Source organism: Caretta caretta, chromosome 8, assembly GCF_965140235.1.
Source record: "Caretta caretta isolate rCarCar2 chromosome 8, rCarCar1.hap1, whole genome shotgun sequence".
Taxonomy (NCBI): domain Eukaryota; kingdom Metazoa; phylum Chordata; order Testudines; family Cheloniidae; genus Caretta; species Caretta caretta.
This window is the reverse complement of record NC_134213.1, coordinates 9,413,385-9,439,240: the sequence shown is the minus strand read 5'-3', so window position 1 is coordinate 9,439,240 and position 25,856 is coordinate 9,413,385. Positions and strand designations below refer to the sequence as shown.

General features: G+C 42.0%; 1 protein-coding gene across 2 annotated transcripts in view; it reads right to left on the bottom strand.

The window, feature by feature from the left end:
• The window catches only part of COL23A1 (collagen type XXIII alpha 1 chain), a 360,295-nt gene that overhangs the window by 41,169 nt on the left and 293,270 nt on the right, over positions 1-25,856 (bottom strand). Inside the window, exons 2-5 of one of the 2 annotated variants that reach the window (XM_048861021.2) lie at positions 9,109-9,135; positions 8,234-8,249; positions 5,504-5,530; positions 4,745-4,771 (exon numbers count right to left, since the gene is read on the bottom strand). In XM_048861021.2, the coding sequence (XP_048716978.1) occupies positions 4,745-4,771; positions 5,504-5,530; positions 8,234-8,249; positions 9,109-9,135 (97 nt within the window). The remainder of the gene's footprint in view (positions 1-4,744; positions 4,772-5,503; positions 5,531-8,233; positions 8,250-9,108; positions 9,136-25,856) is intronic. The other variant, XM_048861023.2, reaches the window with a different exon arrangement.

The following is a 25,856-nucleotide window of genomic DNA, read 5'->3' as shown; positions in this document are numbered from 1 at the left end:
TTAAAAGTCAATGAAACTTTGACTTGGGCACTTAGGATCCACTTTTGAAAAATAAGTCTTAACGTCCCAATTGATTTAGGAGCCTGAATTGTCAGTTTACCTCAGTCACTGTGACACCAGGTATGTTTATAAAATGACATCCAACCTTAGGAGCCTGATTCTGCTGAGCGCCAAGTGCCACAGGACCTTGTCAGAAGAAGCCCTAAATTTTTTAGCTCCGATTCAGAACTTTCAATAAACATTTAATAAACAATTATCTCTGCATGATGTCACAAAGCATAATATTCCTCATGAGGATGAGAAAAAACACAAAGATCATTCCTACATCTCTTTCCCATGAGACCAGTAAGTGAATTCCTGGTCTCACCTCTGAGTTATACAGGAGGAGTTTATATAATTTTTAGGGCTGTCAAGCAATTAAAAATATTAATCGTGATTAATTGCACTGTTAAACAATAGTAGAATACCATTTATTTAAATATTTTTGGGTATTTTCTATATTTTCAAATATGTTGATTTCAATTACAACACAGAATACAAAGTGTACAATGCTCACTTTATATTTATTTTTGATTAGAAGTATTTGCACTGTAAAAACCAAAAGAAATAGTATTTTTCAATTCACCTAATAGAAGTACTGTAGCGCAATCTCTTTTTCATGAAAGTTGAATTTACCAATGTAGAATTATGTACCAAAAAACCTGCATTCAAAAATAAAACAAAGTCAAATTTGAGAGCCTGCAAGTCCACTCAGTCCTACTTCTCGTTCAGCCAACTGGTCAAAACAAATAAATTTGTTTACATTTGCAGGAGATGTCGTCACCTGAAAGTGAGAACAGGCATTCTCATGGCACTCTTGTAGCCGTGTTGCAAGATATTTACGTGCCAGATGTGTGAAAGATTCATATGTCCCTTCATGCTTCAACCACCATTCCAGGGGACATGCATCCATGCTAATGAAGGGTTCTGCTTGATAAGAATCCAAAGCAGTGCAGATCGACGCATATTCATTTTCATTATCTGAGTCAGATGCCACCAGCAGAAGGTTGATTTTCTTTTTTGATGGTTCGGGTTCTGTAGTTTCCGCATCAGAGTGTTGCTCTTTTAAGATATCTGAAATTGTGCTCCACACCTCATCCCTTTCAGATTTTGGAAGGCACTTCAGATTCTTAAACCTTGCTGTAGCTATCTTTAGAAATCTCACATTGATACCTTCTTTGCATTTTGTCAAATCTGCAGTGAAAATTATCTTAAAATGAACATGTGCTGGGTCATCATCCAAGACTGCTGTAACATGAAATATATGGCAGAATGTGGGTAAAACAGAGCAGGAGACATATAATTCTCCCCCAAGGAGTTTACTCACAAATTTAATTAACACATTTTTTTAATGAGCGTCATCAGCATGGAAGCATGTCCTCTGGAATGGTGGCCGAAGCATGAAGGGGCATACAAATGTTTAGCATATCTGGCTTGTAAATACCTTGCAATGCCTGTTCTTACTTTCTGGTGACATTGTAAATAAGAAGAGGGTAGCATTATCTCCTGTAAATGTAATCAAACTTGTTTGTCTTCGCAATTGGCTAAACAAGAAGTAGGATTGAGTTGTAGGCTCTGAAGTTTTACATTGTTTTGTTTTTGAGTGCAGTTATGTAAAAAAAAAATATCTATATTTGTAAATTGCACTTTCACAACAAAGGGATTGCAGTATAGTGTTTGTATGAGGTGAATTGAAAAATACTATTTCTTTTGTTTATTATTTTTACAGTGCAAATATTTGTAATAAAAAATAATATATACTGATTTCAATTACAACACAGAATATATATGAAACTGTAGAAAAACATAGAATCATAGAATATTAGGGTTGAAAGAGACCTCAGGAGGTCATCTAGTCCAATCCCCTGCTCAAAGCAGGACCAACCCCAACTAAATCATCCCAGCCAGGGCTTCGTCAATCCAGGACTTAAAAACCTCTAAGGATGGAGACCCAAAATATTTAATAAATTTTAAATTGGTATCCTATTTTTTAACAGTGTGATTAGAACTGTGATTAATCATGATTAATTTTTTTAATCACGATTAATTTTTCTGAGTTAATGGCGTGGGTTAAAGGTGATTAATTGACAGCCTTAATAATTTTGTTTGTAAATAAAGAAAAAAGATAATTCTTCACCCCAAAGATGCTGAAAGACCCTATCACAAAATACCACAATCCACCACTGCGTGGTGACAAGACCCAACAAAGCTTTAAACCCTCTTCTTAAGGTGCACCCGGAATTAGACAATTCTAATAGTCTGCTGGCTCAGTTTAACAGGGGCTCTGTTCTCCCCGTCAGAAACACACCCAAAACACTTCTCCTGCAGAACACAGTTCATTGCAGCAAGTTCCCAAGAATAAGCTTGTGAGGAAACAACAGGGAACTCTGCAGATCAACCATCAATTTCCCTAGAAACTGTTGTGCTAGACAGACAATGATAGCGTATCCTCACAATACACTTCCCACAGACAGTGCTGTGCAGTAACAGAGTAATTACCACACAAGTGTTCCTTTAATTGGGTAATATGGAAAAGCCACTTGGGTGGTATAAAGTTCCCTCCCCTTTTCAGGCTGAAGGTGTCCCAAGGGTCCCTTCACTTTATCCGCTCTTCTCTCCTTCATGTCCCTGCATTGTGATTGCTGCTCACTCCTCTGGGGGATGGAACTGCTCCCTCTGGATGCCTACTCCCAATACAGCACAGAGGTGTTGGTACAGACTCTACCCTTCCTGCTGAGCACACTGATCCCAGCAACTGCTAACCAAAGTTCACATCTGAATCTCAAGGGCCACCTAACACCGTATGCTGCTGGGTATCTGGGCTGCCCTTGTTTTGTTGCAATTTTTTTCAAGGCCTTTGCATCTTTGATTGTGATCTGACGATCGGTGGGAATTTGTTTCTCGGCTCCCCATGCGCAGACTGTGACCAGCTCACATGCTGTCTAGCTAGCAGTAATTAATACTCTTCGTTAAAATGACAATATTAACTATGTGGTACAATCAGAGCAGTGTGGGATATTCTGAGACTCCACAGATGGAGAGTCTGGAGGAAGCCTGGGGTCCTGGATCTTCTGAAAGTGACAGCACCGCTAACAACAACCTCTTCCAGCCTCAAAGGAAAGCCACCAGAATGTAAGAGACTCTCAGTCTGAACACAGCTGTGCAAAGGAGAATGTTGTATATTTAATAATCAGGAAGGACCCATATGGGTTTCCTTCGCAAAGTGCCTACCCTGCATTTAAACACAAAAAGAAGATTCCAAGAAACCACACATCAAAGCAGCAGACGAGCCATCTTCCAACAGCCAACTCCTAGTTTACTCTCTCTGCGTCAGCCTCTAGGTTTAGAGAGGTGCACGCTAATTTAACAACGTTGAGCGTTCCCAGGCACCTCCAGCAGACATAAGAACCCCAGCTCAGCCTGTGTTTATACACTGCAGGCTAATTAAACCTTTACTCACCTGAGTAAAACATAGTACTGTGGAAAGCACGTGTCTGATGGCACCCACACCACATCATGTCTTATTTCTTGACATGTTGAGCCTTCACTTACCATACCTGTAACCAGCGGCTCTGTTCTAGCTAGAGGATTGATCCCATATTTTCAATGATTTACTTCACAGGTTAGAAACAATATGCGTTAGTGTCATTCCCACAACTTGTCATTAATTTCCACACATTATGGCAGAAACGGTTTTCTCTCCTCACTTGGGTTGGTTACCTTTATGCTCAATGAGAAGCAGCCCAGAGCAATTACGAGGGAGTGAGAATAGATCATGGAAAGAATACACAAGAATGGAAGAGACCCTGAGAGGAGAGAAGACGAAACAAACTTATAACACCAGTAACCCTACTGGTACCTCACACTCCTGCATGTGTCTGTTGTATCTACTTGCTGTCTCTCATCATGTACTTGCATTGTAAAGTCTGTAGGGCAGGGACAGTGTCTTTTTCACTATTCATATGGGTACAGTGTCTAGCACAGAGGGGGCACTGATCTCTGACTGACAACTCTAGGTGTGACCACAATACAAAGAACAATAGTTGTCTCAAGTGAAACATGGAAGCTGCTGGTATTTCTTTGTTCTCCTTTCTCAAAGAAAAGAAGACCTAATATTGGGAAACCAATACAAAAGTGACCTGGGCTCATAGGACTGAAGGTTCTTAACTAAAGTTTTCATGTCTCCTGACCATAATTATCTGGGGAAGAAAAATGATGCCCAAGATTCAATAGTGATGGCAGAATATTTTCTAAACCTTCACTGCATTACAGTTTGCATTGACAAATATTACACATAGATTTGCTTTCCTTTACCACAGTGGGGTTTGGTTGTGTTTTAGAATCATAGAATATCAGGGTTGGAAGGGACCACAGGTGGTCATTAGTCCAACCCCCTGCTCAAACCAGGACCGATCCCCAATTAAATCATCCCAGCCAGGGCTTTGTCAAGCCTGACCTTAAAAACTTCTAAGGAAGGAGATTCAACCAGCTCCCTAGGTAACGCATTCCAGTGCTTCACCACCCTCCTAGAGCAAAAGTTTTTCCTAATATCCAACCTAAACCTCCCCCACTGCAACTTGAGACCATTACTCCTTGTTCTGTCATCTGCTACCACTGAGAACAGTCTAGAGCCATCCTCAGGTAGTTCAAAGCAGCTATCAAATCCCCCCTCAAAAATAAATGAATGAGTGCTATTGGTACTTACCCTTGGGCCGATGTCCCCTTGTTCACCCTACATGTCACACAAAGCAGCAAGGTACAGCAATTAGAGCTCAAATCTCAGACATGCAAGACAGAGTGGGAGGCAGTAGACTGTGGAATCGTTCCCCAGGGGAAATGGAAAGAGCCCCATAGCTTAATTCATTCAAAACCAGGTCGGATAAGGCCTTCAGACAATTTGACAGGGAACAATTCTGCATTGGCAGGAGATGAGCAGAAACTCCAGGTATTTTCCATTTCTAAGGCTCCCACAGCCACTGCCTGTAACCTACATGGAACAATGGTGCCTGGGCTAAGATAGTTTATTGTAACAACTTTTCTAAATCTCAGTGGGAGAGACAGAGCATAACATAGAAATAGGAGAGCACAGCCACTAAGCTATCTGTGCTGCTGGAGAAAAGGATGGCACGTGGATGTATCAGGTTATGTGGGGACCACCAGGAAACTTATCGCTTGGAAGAGTTAGCATCTGCTAATTCTTTCCCCCGCTGAAGAGAATGTGACACTATTTCTACCCTGTCATTTCAGAGCATTTCCTGCTGTAACTTTTCCCTTTGCATGGGAAGGTAAAGGGAGAATTTAGCCTTATGGCTCCATGCTCCACTATGAAACAATTAGAAGACAGGACTATACCATATAAGGGTATTCTGAACTAAAAAAATCCCAGTGCCCAGGAAACAATAAGTATTTGCTAATGCAGTGTAGAGGGTTTTTAAAGATGCATTTTGATGAGTTTAGTCTTTACCTTTTCCCCTTTTGGTCCTGGAGGTCCCTGTAAATATAAGTGAGAGCAGAATAAAAAAGCTGCATATATAATCAGCACACACATCTTTGTTCCATGTCTTGACTAGAAAGAAGATTCTTTGTTTCACAATTTGATTCCCATTCAACTCTATTTCTCTTTCTTTTTTATTAAGCTACATGTTCTTTTACATAAAAGTTGTATGTCTAATGAAGCATCAATAAGATCAACCATTCTGTTTCCCTCTCATCAGCAGGAAACCCCCAGACTAAAATAACAGAAAAAGCATTTTTAATCTGCATTTCAAGCACGCATGATATTGATATCTACTATAAACAAGACATTGCTTGAGCTATTAAAATCATTTCTAGAAACACATGCTCAGTACGTCATTACAGGTGTGTTATTCCCAATTATACAACTGTTCAAAACATATAAGGAGGGCAGGCTGCTTTCTTTGGCCAATTTGCTGTTCCCTCAAAATAGCTCTGTCTGAGATAGACAGGAAGAGGGAGTTAGAGCCCCAAAGAGCTATGAAAAATGCTCTGATGTGTGTTTCACTCAAGGTTTAAGGCAAAAGAAGAATTTCATTTCCATTCAGCACAGTGAATGGCATGAGCATTAGCTAAAGCAAGATCTCATGTGCCACAGGGTAGAGAGGAGACAGCAGGTCAAAAGGGAGGTGCAATGGCAGAAGCATTCGCCTACTTGCATTGCAGCCCATTCGCTGCAAGTCTGGCCTCAGGCAATAGTGTTGGCCCCTTACTTTCAAGGGCATTCCATGGACAAGCTCAGGAGCGGCCTGGTCTGAGTACAGCCATTTGATGTGCTAGGTTTGCTTTTTCTTTCAGTTTGGTTTTTGCCTCCCCAGAGGAGTCTCTTCCAGCCTTGGGGCTTGCATTGAACTTCCGACCATCAGAATCAACATACGCACAGAGAGAAGAATGGGCCCTGTAGTACATGTTGTATGTGTTTTTGGTTTCTGTTTCTTCTTTTAATTTATGGGTCTTCTTTTGCCTTAGGGTTTTGCTAATTTAAGGCCAGATCCCATTTGGACAGTAGAATGCTCAGCATGTTGCACAACCTGGGCCCCCAGTTTCTTGGGTTTAGATTTTTTTTTTCTTTTTAAACACCGCATTTGCCTTTTCTCTATTCCCATGTGTTCTCTGTAGGGATGGGCAAAAGCCAGAGGGGGTTGGCTTTGCAAAACTAATTCAAGCTATTCACATCCAGTAACCATTCTCACCCTTCTCACTGCCACCAAAGTGTGAGGTGGGTTTGGAGTACGTAAAATGGTTCCAGTCTAAGTCTATTGCTATGTTTTTTTTGGGTTTTTTATTTTTTACATTTTAAACATTTATTGAAATTAAAAGCATTAGTGATAGAGAAATTAACATGATTTGGAAAAAGAAAAATCAGATTCACTTGTTCTCCTTTTAGTCCAAGCAAACCCTGTAATTTTAATTTAATTTTTTAAAGAAAATAATAACCATCAAATGTTTCTCATGGGGGAACCAACTGAGAACAACAAGTATGGGACATGAGCTCCAATTCTGCAGGAGAGTCCATGCCTCTGGAGCCTGTTGCAAGATTGGGTTTATAGCCTATATTTGCTCTACACATGGACATCCTGCTTACAGACATGCATAGATTTTAAGGCCAGAAGCAGCCATTACGATGATCTAGCCTGACATCCGGCCTCTCCATATGCCAGTGGATGTTTACTATGTGGACCAAAGGAATTATTGGGCTGTACAAAAAGTAGATCACACTATAATACACGTGGGTTTCACGCCCCTCTCCTCACTCAGAGTCCTATCCTGCAAACATTCAATTCCATGTGTATGCTGACAACAAAGGAGCCCAGGGAAATCTGTTCAAAGTTCTTGGCTGAAATTTCCAAGGAGCCAAAGGAAGTTAGGCATTTAGGGCCAAATTTGTAAAGGTATTAAGGTGCCTAAATAGGTGCCGACTGGGATTTTCAAAAGCACCTAAATCCAATGGAAATCAATGGAAGTTAGGTGCCCAGATGCTTTTGACAATCCCACTAAGCACCTACCTGCAGCTTTTGGCACCTAGCTACCTTTAAAATCTGGCCCTTAGGTCTCTTCAGCCCCTTTGAAAATCCTATCCTTTGTGTCCTGAAAACAGGGCTGGAAAACACACGAGACCTGCCTCTTTCACGAAACTTCTACTCTTTTTTTTCTTTCCAGGTAGGCCAAAAAATACTGAGAACAGCACAGAAAATTAATTTTGTGTGTCTATATATAAAAACATATACCAACTTTTTCAAACGTCAAAAAAAGTTCAATTCCGGATTGGTTTGAATTGTGGGCAAAGAGACTCTCGTACTGGTCTAATTGGTTGGTCCACCCCAATTGTTTTCTACTAGTAGTCTTTTTGTTTTTTTTAAATGTAGCAACAGAAATAGAGCATATTTGCAGCTATAATGAAACATTCGCAAAGTGGCTAACAAAATATCTAGAACGACTTTGCATGAATGAAATTGGCCTCTACTAGCTTTCTCAATACAGTCACTTAATGATATGTAGCTTAAAAAGATTTCAAATGCGGCCCTCTAGTGATCGTGGAAGGAAATGTAGTTTGAAAACAAAATACACACAAGTAACAGTTCTTAAATATCCTTTCTGAAAAAAATCATAACTGACCAACGTTCAATTAGCATGTTATCAAAAGGCTCTGATTTTGTAAAGACAATAAGGAGACATGTACCTGGATTTCCAATAGGCTTCCAAGCAAAAGAAAGAAGTCAAGAAAACATCGCGTAAAAATGGATTCCAGACTGTGCCCCATCCCAATAATTCACAACATGCTACTTCAATAATCATGCACCCTGAGACCAGCTCCAAACCACTCTGGAGAAATGTACACTCCTATTCAGCAGTGTGTGCATACAGACAGACTGGTCACTTTTGCAATTAAAAAAAATTATTGACACTTTTTACTCCCATTAGCACCCAGCTAAGAGTGTACACTTGATTTTGTTCCCTCTGATGCATCAGTGGAGTTGTTTCTTAAGTTCCTTACAATCTGTGCAAATGCATGGAAAACAATGGGGTTCATCAGATGTTACTGAGGGCATAATTTGTTTTACTAGAGGAAAGAATCCAACTTTGCTTCCCAACCAATCCCTAATTGAGTTTATAGGGCTGGCACTTAGAAAGGTACATCTTTTTATTTGTAAACTCAGCACACTGTATATAAAAATGACAGAGAGTCAAAAACCACAGAACTCCAGAATGACAGCGTTACGTTACAGTCACCTTTCAGAGTAAAAGCTCACAGAGGCCCCGATTCTGGACAGATTTACAAAAGTGCTGAATTTTATACACTGTGATTGGTCCCACTGAAGTCACTGGGATTTCACCCAAGTGCTGCAATTTGCCCAGATGCAGGATCAGGGCCTAAACTGGTAAATCCTGAAGTCAGTCTGTGTTACAAAGCACAGAGTGACCTTGCTGTACTGCACTTTGAAATAATCATACTGCAGAGCGCCATTATTACAATATTTGGCTCTGTATGTGTGTCTCTCATGGAGTAACTAGAAATAAACAAATAGTACATTTGACACTTAACGCACTACTTACTGGCTTGCCATCCAAACCAAGGGGCCCCTGAAAAGGGAAGCAAAGATACCAGATTACAAAAGGAGATTAATTTGTGAATGCAGTTATTTCAATCATGCTCTAAAAGAGGCTCTAGATTAGATCTAGTACATTGTTAAGGATATTAATAGATCTTATCACTTTTTCAAGATTCAATAATATTTCTCAAGAGAACAATAAAATAAGGGAGGTCAAGTAATATATAACAGAGAGTATGAAAGGGTGTGAAAAGAAACAAAGGCATGGTGGGAAGAATAAGATGATTCCCTTCAGGCATGGTGCTTAGATCTGTCAGGGATTTTTAAAGCACCCAGCAGAGCAGCACAGAATCCAGGATGGATCCCACATGTAATTCAACTTCAGAACTGGGCCTTTATTTTTCAAAACAATAGGGACAAGAATTTATCATTTACCCAGATTCTATGGGCCACCTATTGCCCTGCATCATTTCCACTGACAGCAACAGGAGTTCCGCTGTGCACAGAGACAACATATAGCATGGTACTTTAGGCCCCGATACTGCACACACATACACAGATGCTCAGCTTCGCTCACCAGAGTAGTCGCATAAAGTCAGATGCATTAATAAGTGTTTGCAGGATTGGGGCCTTAGCAATCTTAACTATCCTTTAAATCTACCCTTCTAGGATTCCCAAAGGAAATGCACAGTAAGTAACCTGAGTAAAGGTTGATTTATTATTTACAATCACTTCATCCCTTACATGGCTTTTAAATGTCATTAAACATATTAGATCAAATTGTGTCTGTCCCTTGACTGAGTGTACATGAGAAGGGGAGTCCTGAGCACCAGGATACTGCTGCGGTCTAGGAGAACCTGTGCAAAGACACTGACTTTAGTCCTACTACTCCTCAATCAGAGCAGTTGAATAGTTGCAGTAAATCTCTGGAAAGACAGTGCTGTTACCAGCTGGTCTCCTTGCCACCCAGATAACTTCATATCTTAGTCACCTACTAGAGGACAGGCCCAACAAAGAGAATAACAGAAAGCCACGAGTCGTCACCTTCAGCCCCCAATTAAAACCCCTCCAGTGCATCATCAAAGATCTACAACCTATCCTGAAAGATGATCCCTCACTCTCACAGATCTTGGGAGACAGACCAGTCCTCGCTTACAGACAGCCCCCCAACCTGAAGCAAATACTCACCAGCAACCACACAACAAAAACACTAACCCAGGAACCTATCCTTGCAACAAAGCCCGATGCCAACTCTGTCCACATATATTTTGCATCCAATGAAGTGAGCTGTAGCTCACGAAAGCTTATGCTCAAATAAATTTGTTAGTCTCTAAGGTGCCACAAGTACTCCTTTTCTTTTTGCGGATACAGACTAACTGGGCTGCACTCTGAAACATATCTATTCAAGTGACAGCATCATAGGACCTAATCACATTAGCCACACCATCAGGGGCTCGTTCACCTGCACATCTACCAATGTGATATATGCCATCATGTACCAGCAATGCCCTTCTGCCATGTACATTGGCCAGACTGGACAGTCTCTATGCAAAAGAATAAACGGACACAAATCTGACATTAGGAATCATAAAATTCAAAAACCAGTATGAGAACACTTCAATCTCTCTAATCACGCAGCGACAGACTTAAAGGTGGCAATTTTGCAACAGAAAAGCTCCAAAAACAGACTCCAAGGAGAAGTTGCTGAACTTGAATTAATATGCAAACTAGATACCATTAACTTAGGTTTGAACAGAGACCGGAAATGGCTCAGTCATTACACTAATTGAATCTATTTCCCCATGTTAAGTATCCTCACACCTTCGTGTCAACTGACTGAAATGGGCCATCTTGATTATCACTTCCAAAGCTTTTTTCCCCCAGCTGATAATCGCGCCTCTTAATTAATTAGCCTCTTACAGTTGGTATGGGTACTTCCACCTTTTCATGTTCTCTGTTTGTATAAATATCTTCTTACTATCAGGTTTCAGAGTAGCAGCCGTGTTAGTCTGTATTCGCAAAAAGAAAAGGAGTACTAGTGGCACCTTAGAGACTAACCAATTTATTTGAGCATGCTCGGGGGTCGCATAACTAGTTCCATTCTATGCATCCGATGAAGTGAGCTGTAGCTCACGAAAGCTTATGCTCAAATAAATTGGTTAGTCTCTAAGGTGCCACAAGTACTCCTTTTCTTTTTGCTGATACAGACTAACACAGCTGCTACTCTGAAACCGTTCATATCTTCTGTAATTTGATTTACAACAATCTCCTAAACAGATAAGGGACTGAGGTCCCGATTCACTTTGGCATCTGCTTAAGTCTCACAGACTTCAAAGGGGGTTAAATATAGGCCAACCTTTAAGCACATGCTTTAAGCACTTTGTTAGATAAGGATGGACTTAAGCATGTGTGACATACTTTGCTGAATCGGGCCTTAATAGGTTAATTTTAAACAACTGTGCTTTGGAGCACAGCGATTCTCCAGTGGCAAAGTCTAATCCAGCTCAGCAGCGTGGCTTGGAATTCTACAGTAATTTCAAATGCCATTTATGGTTCAACTTCTGTTGGTACAATAAAAGATTAATATCACTCACCTGGTCTCTCTCATATCCCGGGACCAACACGGCTACAACAACACTGCAAACAACTTTATGGTTCAGCCTTTCCCTAGGCTGGTGAGCAGCTGTCACTATGTCATGTGAGAAACCCAACTACAAGACTCCACACAAGAACCATGCCATCCACATGCTCATACAGAAGCAAAGGAATTGCTCATTTGTGTTCCCAAACAAACATGCAATTTTGATTGCTATAACTGAATGTGATGTTGCTTTCATCACTTCATGGTAATATAAGGGCCATGGTCACTAAGTTATAGCTTGGAATCAGTACTCTTTTATATTTCCACATCACAGCTACAACTGTATGACATATGTCTGCCCCTCTCTCTCTTTCTCTAAGCAACACCGGGCTGAATTCTGCTCTCACATGACAGGGATTAAATTTGGAGTAACCCTTTTGAAGCAGAGTTTGGATCACTCCTGTACAACAATATATTGTCAAGAGTCTCCAGATTTCATAAAGCAAAAAATAGGGTAAAACAATTCAGTTCAACTCAAAGTCTTGTGATGCTGTAGTTAATTTAAAAAAAAAAAAAAAAGGACAAAAAATTGTGTAAGAGAATCCCAAGCAATACATTAAAAAAAATCTCTCTCCGCCTACTCACTTGTTAGTTTTGGAAGTAATCTTCAAAAAGTGTGATTCTGTTTTCCTTTATGCGCACACATTCTAAGGATTTTGTATGGTGTTTTAATCTTCTTAGAACAATGTTACCCAGTGAACTTTTTTCAGTTTTTTAACCAAATAAAAGGCAAACAGACAGAGAAGAATTCACATGGCATGCAGAACTGGTTACATTTTGGTAGAGCCTGATATAAAGTAGCTCTGGAACCTGGAGCAAATTCTAGTTTTCAGAAGCAAGTTATAAAAAAATAATCATCCAAGAATTTAAAGATGCAAACCATTTCATTTCAAATCCCAATCCAGTTGCTTTTAATTGCTATTTTGTACCAAACACACAAAACAGTATCCAAAAGGGATGGGAAGGGAGGTTCTCTTAAGGGAAAATATTCTGTTTGTGGGAAGGTGTTTAATGTGTGTTTGGTACAAAAGGCACACTAGAACAGATTTCCAAAGGGTCCTCACCCCAGCTATGACATCTGAGTGCTGCCAAACTGAAATTTGCATATGCATCTACTCCAAGCCTTGAATTTTCAAAAGCATCCTTTTACTGAGATCACTGGTCTACGCAATTTGAATTTTGGGCTACGTAATTTGAATTTGGAGTAGTCTTTCATTTAACTCATTTCTAATCTAAAAAGTAAAAACTATAGTTTCCTCTGTAAAATTCATCCCTATGCAGAAAATGACATGGGGCCAAAGCACCATTTAAATTCAACTTAAGCCCTGTTTTAAGGACTTATACTAACACTTTGTACAGGGGTGAATTTCACACCTCATCCACATAGTCTCCTCCACGTTTTATTTTAAGACACACTTCAGCTATCCTGGTCCACTCTAGCCATTGTTAAAAACTTAATAAAAATAGCTTTACTGTGTCTGGAATAAATGTAAAGCCCTGAGGCAAATTTCCATTTCTGATTGGTTCTAGAGAAATCCGATCCACCAACACTCTTCATGAGGGCCTCCAGTCACAAGCAGGACATCATCAAAACACATTCCCATTGGCTGAACATGCTGTGAGGTCAGGACGCTTTCCCCTGGTAATTGAACCCCATTCTGTGACTGGTACAGTATTGAACATTGCCTGTCTTGGGGCTCAGATCAGTGTAACTTTGTGGGAAATAATCCACTTTTGGAGGGAAAGGAGGAACTATTTCTCAGTCAGTTTGATTTAAAAAACCCAACATCTGTTTGGAGCCACTCAGAGGTTTCGAACATTAGAAGTGGTGTGGAAGGAGGGACTGTAGATGTAGACTGCAGGTGATGGGGTGATAGGTGCATGATAAGTGAATATATTCTCCTTGATTCTACGATCTAAATGGTACATATGCACACATAAAGACTTCTTTCCAGACTAAAAATAAAACCTGGGGCCTATCTGTTCTGCCATGGAGTGTATGCAATGGTTTGTTTATAGTTTAATTTAAAACATAGAAAGTAGTAAAATAAGATGTGGGGTTTGGGCTGGGCCATCACCATTTTCTCCATGTCAGCACTTGACATGCAGTGTTTCAACCTCAGAGTAAACCGGATTTATTCAGACACATTTTGAAACAAAAACAAATCGTGGCTGTTTTATAGTTCAAGCTGGGGAGGGGGAGAGTGGAATGCCGAAACGTCATTTCAGATTTATCTTTTAATTCTCAGTGGCTGAACTTCACGCCTGTGCAGAAAGCCAGCTCAAGGCCTGTGAAACATTTACACCTTTGGCCCGGTTTACTCCTAAGCTATGCCGCTCAAGTGTATGAAAAATTCACATACCCTGAGAGACATAGGTAAGCCTACCTAAGCCCTGGTGTAGAGACTGCTAGGGTGACAGAAGAATTCTTCCATCAACCTAGCTATGGCCTCTTTAAGGAGGTGGATGTACTACCCCAACAGAAAACTCCTTCTGTCACTGCAGCAAGTCTCTACACTACAGCGCCGTAGCTGCAGCACCACAGATGTGCCGCTGTAGTGCTTGTAGTGTAGACATACCCTTCAAAATCGGGCTTACGTGGGACTTGAAAGGTGCCTGAGTCTTCGATCTCTGGACAGGGTTTATGTTACCACTGGTGGGTGGGTGGACATGGATGTGTGGTCGCCAGTATAGCTATCCTAGCTAATCTTTTCTAGTGGAGATCTGGCCGAAGTGAGCGGGCCTGCTACATGTGGAGGAAGCAGTGGGAGGAGTCAGCTTAGCAAAATGAGGCTGCTGCAGGCTGCTGAATGGAGGATTAGTTTGTGATTGCTGTTGGCAGTCACAGCCTTCTCGTCTGCTCAGTGTTTGCATGTGACTGAAGAGTGCTGGGAATAAGAGATGAATGGCCTTTCTTTCCCCCTCCCCACTTTTGCTTTATTCAATACTAAAATACCATTGACGGTACTGGGGAGGCGCTAACAGGGCTGTAGTTAATAGAACTTGCTCTCATCTCACTCTAGGTTATGTTTCATTGGTATGTGCAGCATAACGGATAATCGCTTCAGTTCTGTACTTGCACTATGGCGAGAATTTAATAAAACAAAGCACATAAGAAAAAGGGGAAGTTAAATTACTTTGCTCCTTTGAAATTTACAATGGGGGAGAAAAGGGGAAAGATCAGGAAATGAAGGGCCAAATTTTAATAACCTAGGCAGCAGCGCTAGACCGCTGGCCCTAACTGAATAAGCCTAGGTTTCAGAGTAACAGCCGTGTTAGTCTGTATTCGCAAAAAGAAAAGGAGTACTTGTGGCACCTTAGAGACTAACCAATTTATTTGAGCATGAGCTTTCGTGAGCTACAGCTCACTTCATCGGATGCATACCGTGGAAACTGCAGCAGACTTTATATACACACAGAGAATATGAAACAATACCTCCTCCCACCCCACTGTCCTGCTGGTAATAGCTTATCTAAAGTGATCATCAGGTTGGGCCATTTCCAGCACAAATCCAGGTTTTCTCACCCTCCACCCCCCCACACAAATTCACTCTCCTGCTGGTGATAGCCCATCCAAAGTGACAACTCTTTACACAACGTGCATGATAATCAAGTTGGGCCATTTCCTGCACAAATCCAGGTTCTCTCACCCCCTCACCCCCCTCCCAAAAACCACACACACAAACTCACTATCCTGCTGGTAATAGCTCATCCAAAGTGACCATTCTCCCTACAATGTGCATGATAATCAAGGTGGGCCATTTCCAGCACAAATCCAGGTTTTCTCACACACCCCCCACCCCCATACACACACAAACTCACTCTCCTGCTGGTAATAGCTCATCCAAACTGACCAACTTGGATTTAAACTTGGAGAGTGGTCAGTTTGGATGAGCTATTACCAGCAGGAGAGTGAGTTTGTGTGTGTATGGGGGTGGGGTGTGTGTGAGAAAACCTGGATTTGTGCTGGAAATGGCCCAACCTGATGATCACTTTAGATAAGCTATTACCAGCAGGACAGTGGGGTGGGAGGAGGTATTGTTTCATATTCTCTGTGTGTATATAAAGTCTGCTGCAGTTTCCACGGTATGCATCCGATGAAGTGAGCTGTAGCTCACGAAAGCTCATGCTCAAATAAATTGGTTAGTCTCTAAGGTGCCACAAGTACTCCTTGAATAAGCCTAGTAACAGCAGACACAATTGTTGTCATGTACCCTTTGTAGTTTGACTAGCTCCAAGCCCTACACCAATACCAATTTACTCGGTACATCCTCCTCTAAAAGTTTATTGTGTCGTTTGGATTGACAGCCATTTTAAAAGCATGTTTCCTATTAGGTTTAACGTCACCATCCTGTAGTAATTGTCAGTAATTTTAAATGGTAGCAGAAAGCATTCTCAGGCTTAAGAAGTGGGTTTTAGTTGCAAAATGAGTAAGATCTGGTCAGAAATGGGAAAAGGCCATGCCCACACTATGACTGAGACTTTGTTTAAATGTGATTATTGCTAGCACAGACTCCCCATCCGTTGCAGAGAGGGATTCCCCCCTCCGAGAATCCATATTATAAAATCATGCTGCTGATTGCTAGGGAGTTCAGCTGTAGCTTGATACTAGGCAAAAACATCCAAATCTTTATTGGTTTCAGAGTAACAGCCGTGTTAGTCTGTATTTGCAAAAAGAAAAGGAGTACTTGTGGCACCTTAGAGACTAACCAATTTATTTGAGCATAAGTAGCTCACGAAAGCTTATGCTCAAATAAATTGGTTAGTCTCTAAGGTGCCACAAGTACTCCTTTTCTTTTTGCAAATCGTTATTGTTCAGGAAAACTTGTTAGGAACATGCTAACAGCAGCCATTTTTAAGCTTTAAATTTGGCTGCAGCTAGTTTGATTTTAACTTTAGTGCAGACCTTCTAATGAGACTGGATTCCTGCGAAGCACAGGACAGTATAGGAAGAATCCTAAGACTTCCGCTTATGGGGGGGGGGGGGGGGGGAGGGAAAGTGGCTAATCTACTGTGCTTCCTGATTGTTACCAAACCGTTTTACTAGCCCTGGCAATTATATATACCATGGTTTGGTCCCATCTGCAGAGGTATAGTGAAACTCAACTGTAAGCACAGCTGGGGTGCTAACTTTTAGAATCCAATCTCCCAACGACAAATTAGAATCCTGACATTGGTACAAAAGCAACAGTGTCAGCTGGCAGCTCCAAAGCCTGCACATCCCCACACTCCACCCCTGAGTGCCAGTCCTCATCCTATACTGCCCTGTTCTCATATGATGCTGTGGCAGGGGTTGGCAGACAGAGGGGTAGCACTTTCTCCCTGAATATAGTGAAGAACCTCAGCTGCTTACTTTAGGACTGTTCAGCAGGTATTGCTGGGCTGGCTGCAATGGAGTAGGCAGTTCCTCCAGCACATGCCGTAAGAGGGAAGTGTTCCAGGGAGTGCTACAATCCAGCTGCTGCGAGAAGCCAGAAAACTTGGGAGAAGCAAGAAAAAGCCCTTTGAGAGCCTCCAACCTTGGCAATACAAAGCCATCCTCTTTGTTTTACATTTAGAGACCCAGCGAAAGGAAGCCTGTTAAACACTTCAGGCCTGAGTCCCGGCCCACTTACACTAACATAGCTCTGACTTCATTGTAGTTACTCTTCATTAACAGAAATGTCAGCAGGGCCTGTCCCTTAGTTTACACACTTCACTGTGGGAATGTGATTTGTTTTGTTCTGCCCAGGCTTGGTGTTCATTAGTCAGCAAGACTGCAGACCCTGGGGGCTTGCCCACCCATGGCTTGCCTGACCCATCATACATCCTCACTATACTAAGGAGAAAAGTCATGGCAGCTGCATATACAGTTATGAGCAGACTAATGCTGGTTTCTGCCACGTGAGCATGTTGCAAACTCCTGGCTGCGAGGGTGGAGCAAGGATGTTGCAAACATTCTGAGATGACTTTCACACCCATAGGTCAGCAATGAAGAACTAAAGTAAAGTAGCAAGGTGATGTAACTTAAGTTTCATTTGATTTTGATGCAACTTCTGTGTATGTAAAAGGCTACATTAGTGTCTCCCAACATTATGAATTAAGTCTCTAAAATACTATGCGGCTCTGAAAATTTATAAGCAAGCTCTCCAACTGGAAAGGAATTTACCACATCTTCTCCACCCCCAATTCCCCTGCTTTTGTAGAACTTATGATTAAACCAAAAAAGTTTGATATGCTATTTTTTAATGATTGCATAACTAAAAAAAACCTTCATTTACAAAAGAACCTGCATTTGTCATGTTTCATGTCAGTGTATTTGCATAAAAATACTTTTGCAAAGCAAATTATATTTTAAATGATTGAAACTAACCAGCATGGCATTCCCAAAAGGAAGACCTGTTCCCCTTCTTAATATTTTCTGTGTAATTCAATCAAATGTTTTTCTTGTTAAAATTATTACAAAGAGCATCATTCCAAAGCCAGTCTCGGCAAATTCCTTATTGCCAGATTTAACAGGCAAGCCATTTGAATTCTATGGGGTGCCTGATATGCATGCAGATGAAATTTAAATACATCACAGTTAAGCAAAGATAAATATTTACTCAACAGAGATGCCCCACAAGAAACACAACTGCCTTCTGAATAAAACTAAGCCACAGGATTTGCTTTATCATCATGATTACTGTAATGCTAGAGAGTGTGCAGGGCACTTTACAGACAGATAGAAGGCATGGGCTCTGGTCTTAAAGGCCCAATTCCACAACCTAGTCTCACCCCGCACAGATACCAACTCCTACAATGGAGTCCCACTCAAGCCCATGGGACTTGGAATGTGGACCTTTTTTCCAAGATCAGGCTTAATGCAGAACCGAGCAGCCTAAGGGCTACTCTAACTTGTGCCAATTTGTAATAGCAGCCTAATGAACATTACAGCATTAAGGATCACTGGAGCACAGTGCATTCTGACGCTGCTTCTACCCCATCCAGTTTCCGAAATACCTGCTATATACCCTGGAGTGAGGGAGGACTTTGCACCAACTCAGGATTCCTCATATAAGGTGTCTTTGTGCCCCTTGAGCAATGCAAAATGACCACAGCATGGGCCAAAGAATTACCCGGCAGGACTTGCACAAAAAGTAGCAGCACAAAACTTACTTCATATAAAAAATGCACCCGTGTATGGCTGTCGGAGAAACAGCAGCGATACCATCAGAGTTATGTGAAGACCTTTGGCTCTTTAAGTAGGCAAGGGAGATATTTAGTTTGAAAAATAGCAGCAGGTGTGAGGGAAGAGAGAATTTTATCACAAAATGACAGAGGTTTTGAAGTTGGCTACAGTCCCAGCATAACATAAAACAAGACTCGGGTGGACAAATGGCCACACTCCAGCCAATGTACTGTTAGCATAATTCATTCCTCATTGCATGGACTCTCTGTCCTGATAGTAAATTAAGCAGAAAGATTTATGTCCCTTGAACTACTGAACCAGCCGTTAGAGAGAACAACACTTTGCATCTGCTGTACAGCTTTGAAAAGGCATTTAGTACTCTCTAACTGACGATTACAGGGAGGGATTAGGCCAAGGTGTTGTGTACACAGTATCGGCTTGGAGGTGTATGAATTTCTCCATTTGACAGGAAGGCAAGATATCATGGGAATAAGGGATAAGTAAGAAGTGGTTATTTATTTAAACAGCCACATTATTGGAACGAAAGCTACTTCATGTCTTTGTTCAGAGGTTGTCAGCCCCATCACCATGAAAACAGAAGGAGACAGTAATTACAATGAATAGAGACTGCTCTCTCGCATTTGGAAGTGATGCTTGATTTAAGGCCCCCATGGGAAATATATGCATTTTACAGAGCCTGTGGCTTCTTAAGGAATTTGCACAGTATTCCACTTTACTTTATTCTTATGACAGCAACCTCCGTCCACACAGCCTAAAACAAGGAAGGGTATTGAAAATGAGACATTTGCCTTCTATATGATCAGCAAGCCAACTTGTTATCCTAAATTCTGGGGACATTTCAGTGTTGCTTTTGTTTTGTGATTATACTTCTATTTTGAGCCACCCAGAATAAAGGAAATAGTTACCAGATGATTGATTGTTCTGACTAGGTGGCATAAATGTTTACTGATGAGTTGCTTTCTTGATAATCTTTCACCTCAAGCACATGGTCCTATTACGATCCCTTTTTGGCACTGTTCCGGATAGAGTCACAGCCAGTCTCTCGCTGTTCAGTTGACATATTGTACATCATTTTAAAGTATAAGGGAATTATGGGTTCCATGAAATCCATCCCCCTGGGACTCTTGAAGTCCTGCACACAGTATCATATACGACCCCAAACAAACACTTTAAGAGCTTCATTTTTTGGTTCCAAAGGGATTATTTGAGCAATGTTGCAAAAGGAAGCCCTCCACACTAACAAGAGAATTTCTAAAGTATTCCTTGGGGACTGGGCTGCAGCCACCATCTTGCATTTTCCCTGGCAAAGGCTAAATCCTTGTATGCCTTTTTAAAAAGACCACCTGCATTCACTCCACTCAGAGAAGACACTAAAGATGACTTCTGCCAGATCTGGTTGGGACCCTGAAAGTCTCCAAATCCCCTCAGCTTGCCTCATTACTACATTTTCCTGATGGTGCTGTGTTCCATACCAGAAGAAAAAGAAGCAACAAACTCTCTCCCCACAGAGGTATCAGATGACACATAACAAAACAACCTCTGATAAGCCAGAGTTCTGCATTAAATGAAGGTTAAAATTCCTCACTCTGTTTCTAGGAAGATACGCATCCAGACTGCAGGACTCTGTGTATCAGGTCCTTGATGAAAAAAGAGCAGAAAGCAACAATAAATTGCTAGCACCAATATCCATGATACAAAACAAACAGGAGAACTCTGCAACTAAACTCAGCCATTGCAGAGGTTATGTTATTTAATGGAGGGTGAATAATCAAAGTGTTGTTAGAATCCAGTGTTGCAGCTTTTCATTCTACTCTGGAGGAAGCTTCACTCTGTTTTACCTAAGGAGCAGACACAACTGTCATAGAGCAGTGGTTTTCAAACTGCGGGTCGCGACACAGTACTGGGTCGTGGAATTTAAGGCACTGGGTTGCGGCGGCTCTGGTCAGCACCGCCGATTGGGCTGTTAAAAGTCCTGTCAGCGGTGCTCCCCAGCTAAGGCAAGCTAGTGCCTACCTGTTCTGACACCACGCTGTGCCCTGGAAGCGGCCAGCAGCAGGTCCAGCTCCTAGGTGGGGAGGGACTATTGGGCTCCACGTGCTGTCCCCGCCCTGAGCACCGGCTCTGCAATTCCATGGGGGAAGCGGGGGCGGTGCCTGTGGGCGAGAGCTGCACAGAACTGCTTGCGCGCCTCCGACTAGGAGTCGGACCTGCTGCTGGCTGCTTCCGGGGTGCAGCGTAGTCTGCGGTGTCAGGAAAGGCAGGAAGCCTGCCTTAGCACCCCAGCTGTGCTGCTGACCAGGAGCTGCCCGAGGTAAGCCCACACCCCAACCCCACGCCCCAATCCCCTACCCCAGCCCTGAGCCGCCCCCAACCTTCCTGCACCCCAAACCCCTCATCCCCAGCCCCAATCCAGAGCCTGCACCCCCAGGCTAGAACCCTGACCCCCTCCTGCACCCAATCCCCTGCTCCAGCCCAGAGCCCCCTCCCCCACCCTGAGCCCCTAATTCCCAGCCCCACCCTGCAGCCCTCACCCCTGCACCCCCAACCCTCTATCCCAGCCCTGAGCCCCTCCCACACCCCAAACCCCTCATCCCTAGCTCCATTGGGTTGCGGGCATCAACAATTTTCAACTTCGTTGCCAGAAAGAAAGAAGTTTGAAAACCACTGTCATAGAAGACCAACAGACTTCACTAACACACTGAGGACATGATTCATATGTTCATTTTACTGAGAACATGTTCAGTCCTCTGGCCTATGACAACTCTTACCTGGATGCCCCAAGTCTACTCTCAGATGTCTGTCTTAATGAGATTGTGGAGGACATGATTGAGAGATTGGCACAGGACAATGATTTTTTGTTGTTGTTATTATTGCTTGGGTGGGTGTGCTCTCCAAAATATTAAGGAATACACCTGGAAGTGTAATGCTAAATATCAAAAAGGTAGTGACCTGAAAATGCAAAATTCTTGAAAGACAGAAGCTAAAAGGGGTTTCTGGGTTTGTGACTGTTACAGTGATCTTGAGTAGGCTTGGCACTAAGTTTTGATCTATCTCGGCAAAAAGAGTGAATAGTTCCAACAACAGAACGATTTATTTCTTCCACTCTGTCCAATGAAAATGGCAGAGTTTGAAGAGTAGTAGTAGCTTATAACTAGCCCACGAATCAAGTCACAGTAAGCTCTGAAAGGAGAGCCCCACCCCCCAACCCCACCAAGCTCTCAGACATGCCACATCTTCTTGGCTGCTAAGCTTCATTTCAAAAGCCACTGCTCACTCATCTGTGCATCACATTGCACCAATTTTCCTCCAGAACAACAAAGTGCTTTTATGGGGGAACCAGTCCCAAGGCTCCCCTCAAATTTCTGAGATTTGAAATGACTTCCATATGTCCTGCAAGTTTTTTTTCAAGTGTTTAAACCTTGGTTGGAATTTCACCTAATGCCCAAACACAGGAGAGGACACAGATTCTGTGCGGTTTTAATGCAGGTAAGCCACCATTTTGGAGCAGTGTTTCATGTAGGCATTTCATCCAAGCACTTCATTTCTTGACTCCTTTATATATATATTTTTGGTGCCAATCCTTCCCTGTTTTTCAGTGCTGCTAGATTCCAGCTGGGTTTCCTCCACATTTGCTGCGTGGGAGTAAATCTTCAGCTTTTCTTGCGCAACAAGCAGAACCTCCAACACAATTTCCACGCACAAACACACTGGAAGCAGGAAAGCAGACAACAGTGTAGTAGAACTGGTTGGGTAGCAATGTTCCAATACATCAGCCATCCCTCACAAACACAAATAGGGAATATCCAAGACCGGTAGCATGAGCAGCTACCTGTCTTGGATAAGTACAATACTAGGTTGGAGGATACTAGGATAGAGGTAGACACCCAAAGCTTAGTCTGTGTATACATTTGTCTTTCGAGTATGTTGGATCCTGATGTAGTCAGTGCACTTTGTACTCGTGTGGAGGAGCAGGCTGGAAGTATCAGTGACCCCTGGCTGGAGACTATGGCAGTACCGTGGTGTAAAAAGGTAAAAGGAGAGATTTCATAGCAAGCTCAGATTTGAACACAAAATACCTCATTAGGAGTGGGGTTTATTTCAGAAGTTCTGGTTTAAGCAGGAAAACACACATTTGGCTGAGGACTCTGTATTCCTTCCATGCAGCATTACAGCAAGTAAACTCCAAAGCAAATGCACAAGCCAACAAAAAAAGCAGATCTAATGTTTCTTCAGAACTCCCTCCTTTGGTGTCTAGTCTGTAAAGCCACTTTATCCTCTTCCCATGGCCTGAAGCTAGCTGCCCCCCCACCCCGCTTTTAAGATGCTGAGCCGAACCAGGACCAGCTGGACCTAATTAGCTCCCAAGCTGAGAGCATCTCCGACTGTTTCCTCTGAGGTGCACCATCAAGATGGGGTATGGGAGGGTTGAGGAGTCCCCCTGGAAGGATCACTTGAAGATGTGGGTATGATACCACAGGGGAAAGAGGGAACCAAGATTTGGCAGAGCACCACTGGCAAGCCTGAAGAGTGCCCAGCCGGACCACACTTAGCCTATGTTAGAACTTTGGACACATGGGCACCACATTTAGAAAGAGAATGGCAATTGATTGGGCCAAATTCACCCCTGGTGTAATTAAATGTACTTGAATGGAGTTACTCCTTTGGTCTGATGATATATGAAACATATACACCTTCAGAACCAGAGAAAGCGTTTATGCCTGTGTCAAAACCCACCCTTGTAACCTGTACTGAACAGTGCTCATCACCATAGAACCCAAGTGCCTACTACAGTCATTGCTAGGACCCCCACTGCCTTGTTATGCCCACTGGAAAAAAAACAGGGATCAGAAAGGCTAAATGAATGCAACTGCAATGTCCCGGTGGGGCGGGGGGCGGGGCGCTTTGTCTTTCCAATGGAAGAACCACCCCTAAATCCAAGCATAAACATCCTGCTTCCCCAGAGAACTGGTCTTACAAAATTAAAGTTGTCCCCACTTATATTATTGTTAAATGAATATGGCAGAGAAATTCACAAGTACGTTCGAGGGTAACTTTCTGCTTAAAGAGTTTTTCTAAAGTCACGTTATTGGACCTGGTCACAAAGAAATAAAAGTTATACTAAAATTGCGGTGAAAGACAATAAAACTAATGGTATTCTATAGATTACCTCCATCCCCTCGTAAAAATGCATGTTTATGTCACTATGTAGGTCAGGTTCTCATTGAGAAAGAGATCCTGAAAGCATGTGCATGGGTGACTTGACTCACAAAGGTAACCCCTCTGAAGTAAATGGAACTTGTGTGAGTAAGGATACTCAAATGGGTGTTTACAGGAAAGGGCCCTAAATTACAGTGTTATAAACCATGGTGAAGCTACCTAGGAAAACTAAGTGTTTAACACAGCAGCCAAAGTCCTCATTTAAAGGATGGACACTGATTAAAGCACATACAATACAAACTATGTCTTAAAATACTGAAGAGTTAAACAGCTGCTTGGTATACTATATCTTGCACAGAACGGTCTGTGGTTATGCAGTAGCTGCAGCTCTGTTTCAGACAAACTGTTGCATTCTCAATATGCCTGGCTTAATACTCTAAGGGGATATCTTCAATTATTAGGACTAAGTGATTATCACACATGTTGACAATTCATCAAATTACCAGACTGTCAAGTTGTGAGTAATTTCTAATTTCTCCCTGCAAAAGCAGCTCTTTATGGCATGACTGCTGGCATTCAAGTATCCTTCTTTTCAAAAAGTCTAGCTAACCATGTGTCTTGGAGTGTGCGCTTTTCTGGTACACTAATAGAGTGCCCTTCATAAGGAATGGGGGTTTCTGAGGATTTATTCCTTGGCATATGTTATTCATTTCTTGTAGATCAGCCTGTCTACAGTCTTAACACATTTACTGGGTCTTACATAGGCTTTCCTGTGCTTAGTTATCTACACAAACTGAAATTCCTAATAGCTCAGGGGGAAAAAAAACCTCGATTGGTTACGGCCAAGGTCTAAAGCTGCCCTCAGTTCCATTATTCTGCTGTTCTACAGAGCTTCTGCATTAGGAAACTTACAGGGATCAAATTCCTTTTTTGCATTTACTCCTTTCCCTTCCAGACATAAGCTGCCCAACATTAGGCTTTAATTTTTGTCTTTAAAATTAAATTAAAAACTGAGTTTACTTCTCTTGCCTGTTGTGTTCCAGTTCTATTTCTACATACATATAACTGATTTCAGTGAGCAGTTTCCACGGTAAACATCTGATGAAGTGAGCTGTAGCTCACGAAAGCTCATGCTCAAATAAATTGGTTAGTCTCTAAGTACTCCTTTTCTTTTTGCGAATACAGACTAACACGGCTGTTCCTCTGAAAAGAGTTACAACTGTGGCTCCCAAAGAAGATTTTAGCCCACTGTATGTATCTTTAAAAACTATTTCATTTATTTACTTATTTTTAAAAGAGTCTCAGCTGTTTAGTTACAGCACGTCATTACTGGGGCTGATCGTAACCTTACAAGTAATGTTCTTCCTAATGAAGAAGTATTTAGAAAATTCGTCTCAAACAACTCATTCTTCATTGGGCAGCTGTTCAGAGAATGGAAGAAATGGCCCTAATGCACAGAAGCACTGCAGTGTAGTCTCTTTTTGTTCTCTCTGTACAGCATCTAGCACAATGGCACCCTAGTCCACGACTAGAGCTCCTAGGTGCTACTGCAGTACAAATAATAAATATTAATCCATTTTCTCTCTTTTCTATTTTATTTTATTGAACAGTTTTGGGCAGGATCAACCATCAGCTGATTCTATTAGCACCAGTGGCCGTCGTAAGAAAAGGAGGTTGTTACTGCAGAGATTGAGGCTATTGTATTAATTTGGGGACGGTCTCCACATTTCACCCATGCCTGCGTTCGGATTCCTTGCTTTTCTTAAAATTCAGCCAAAAGCAG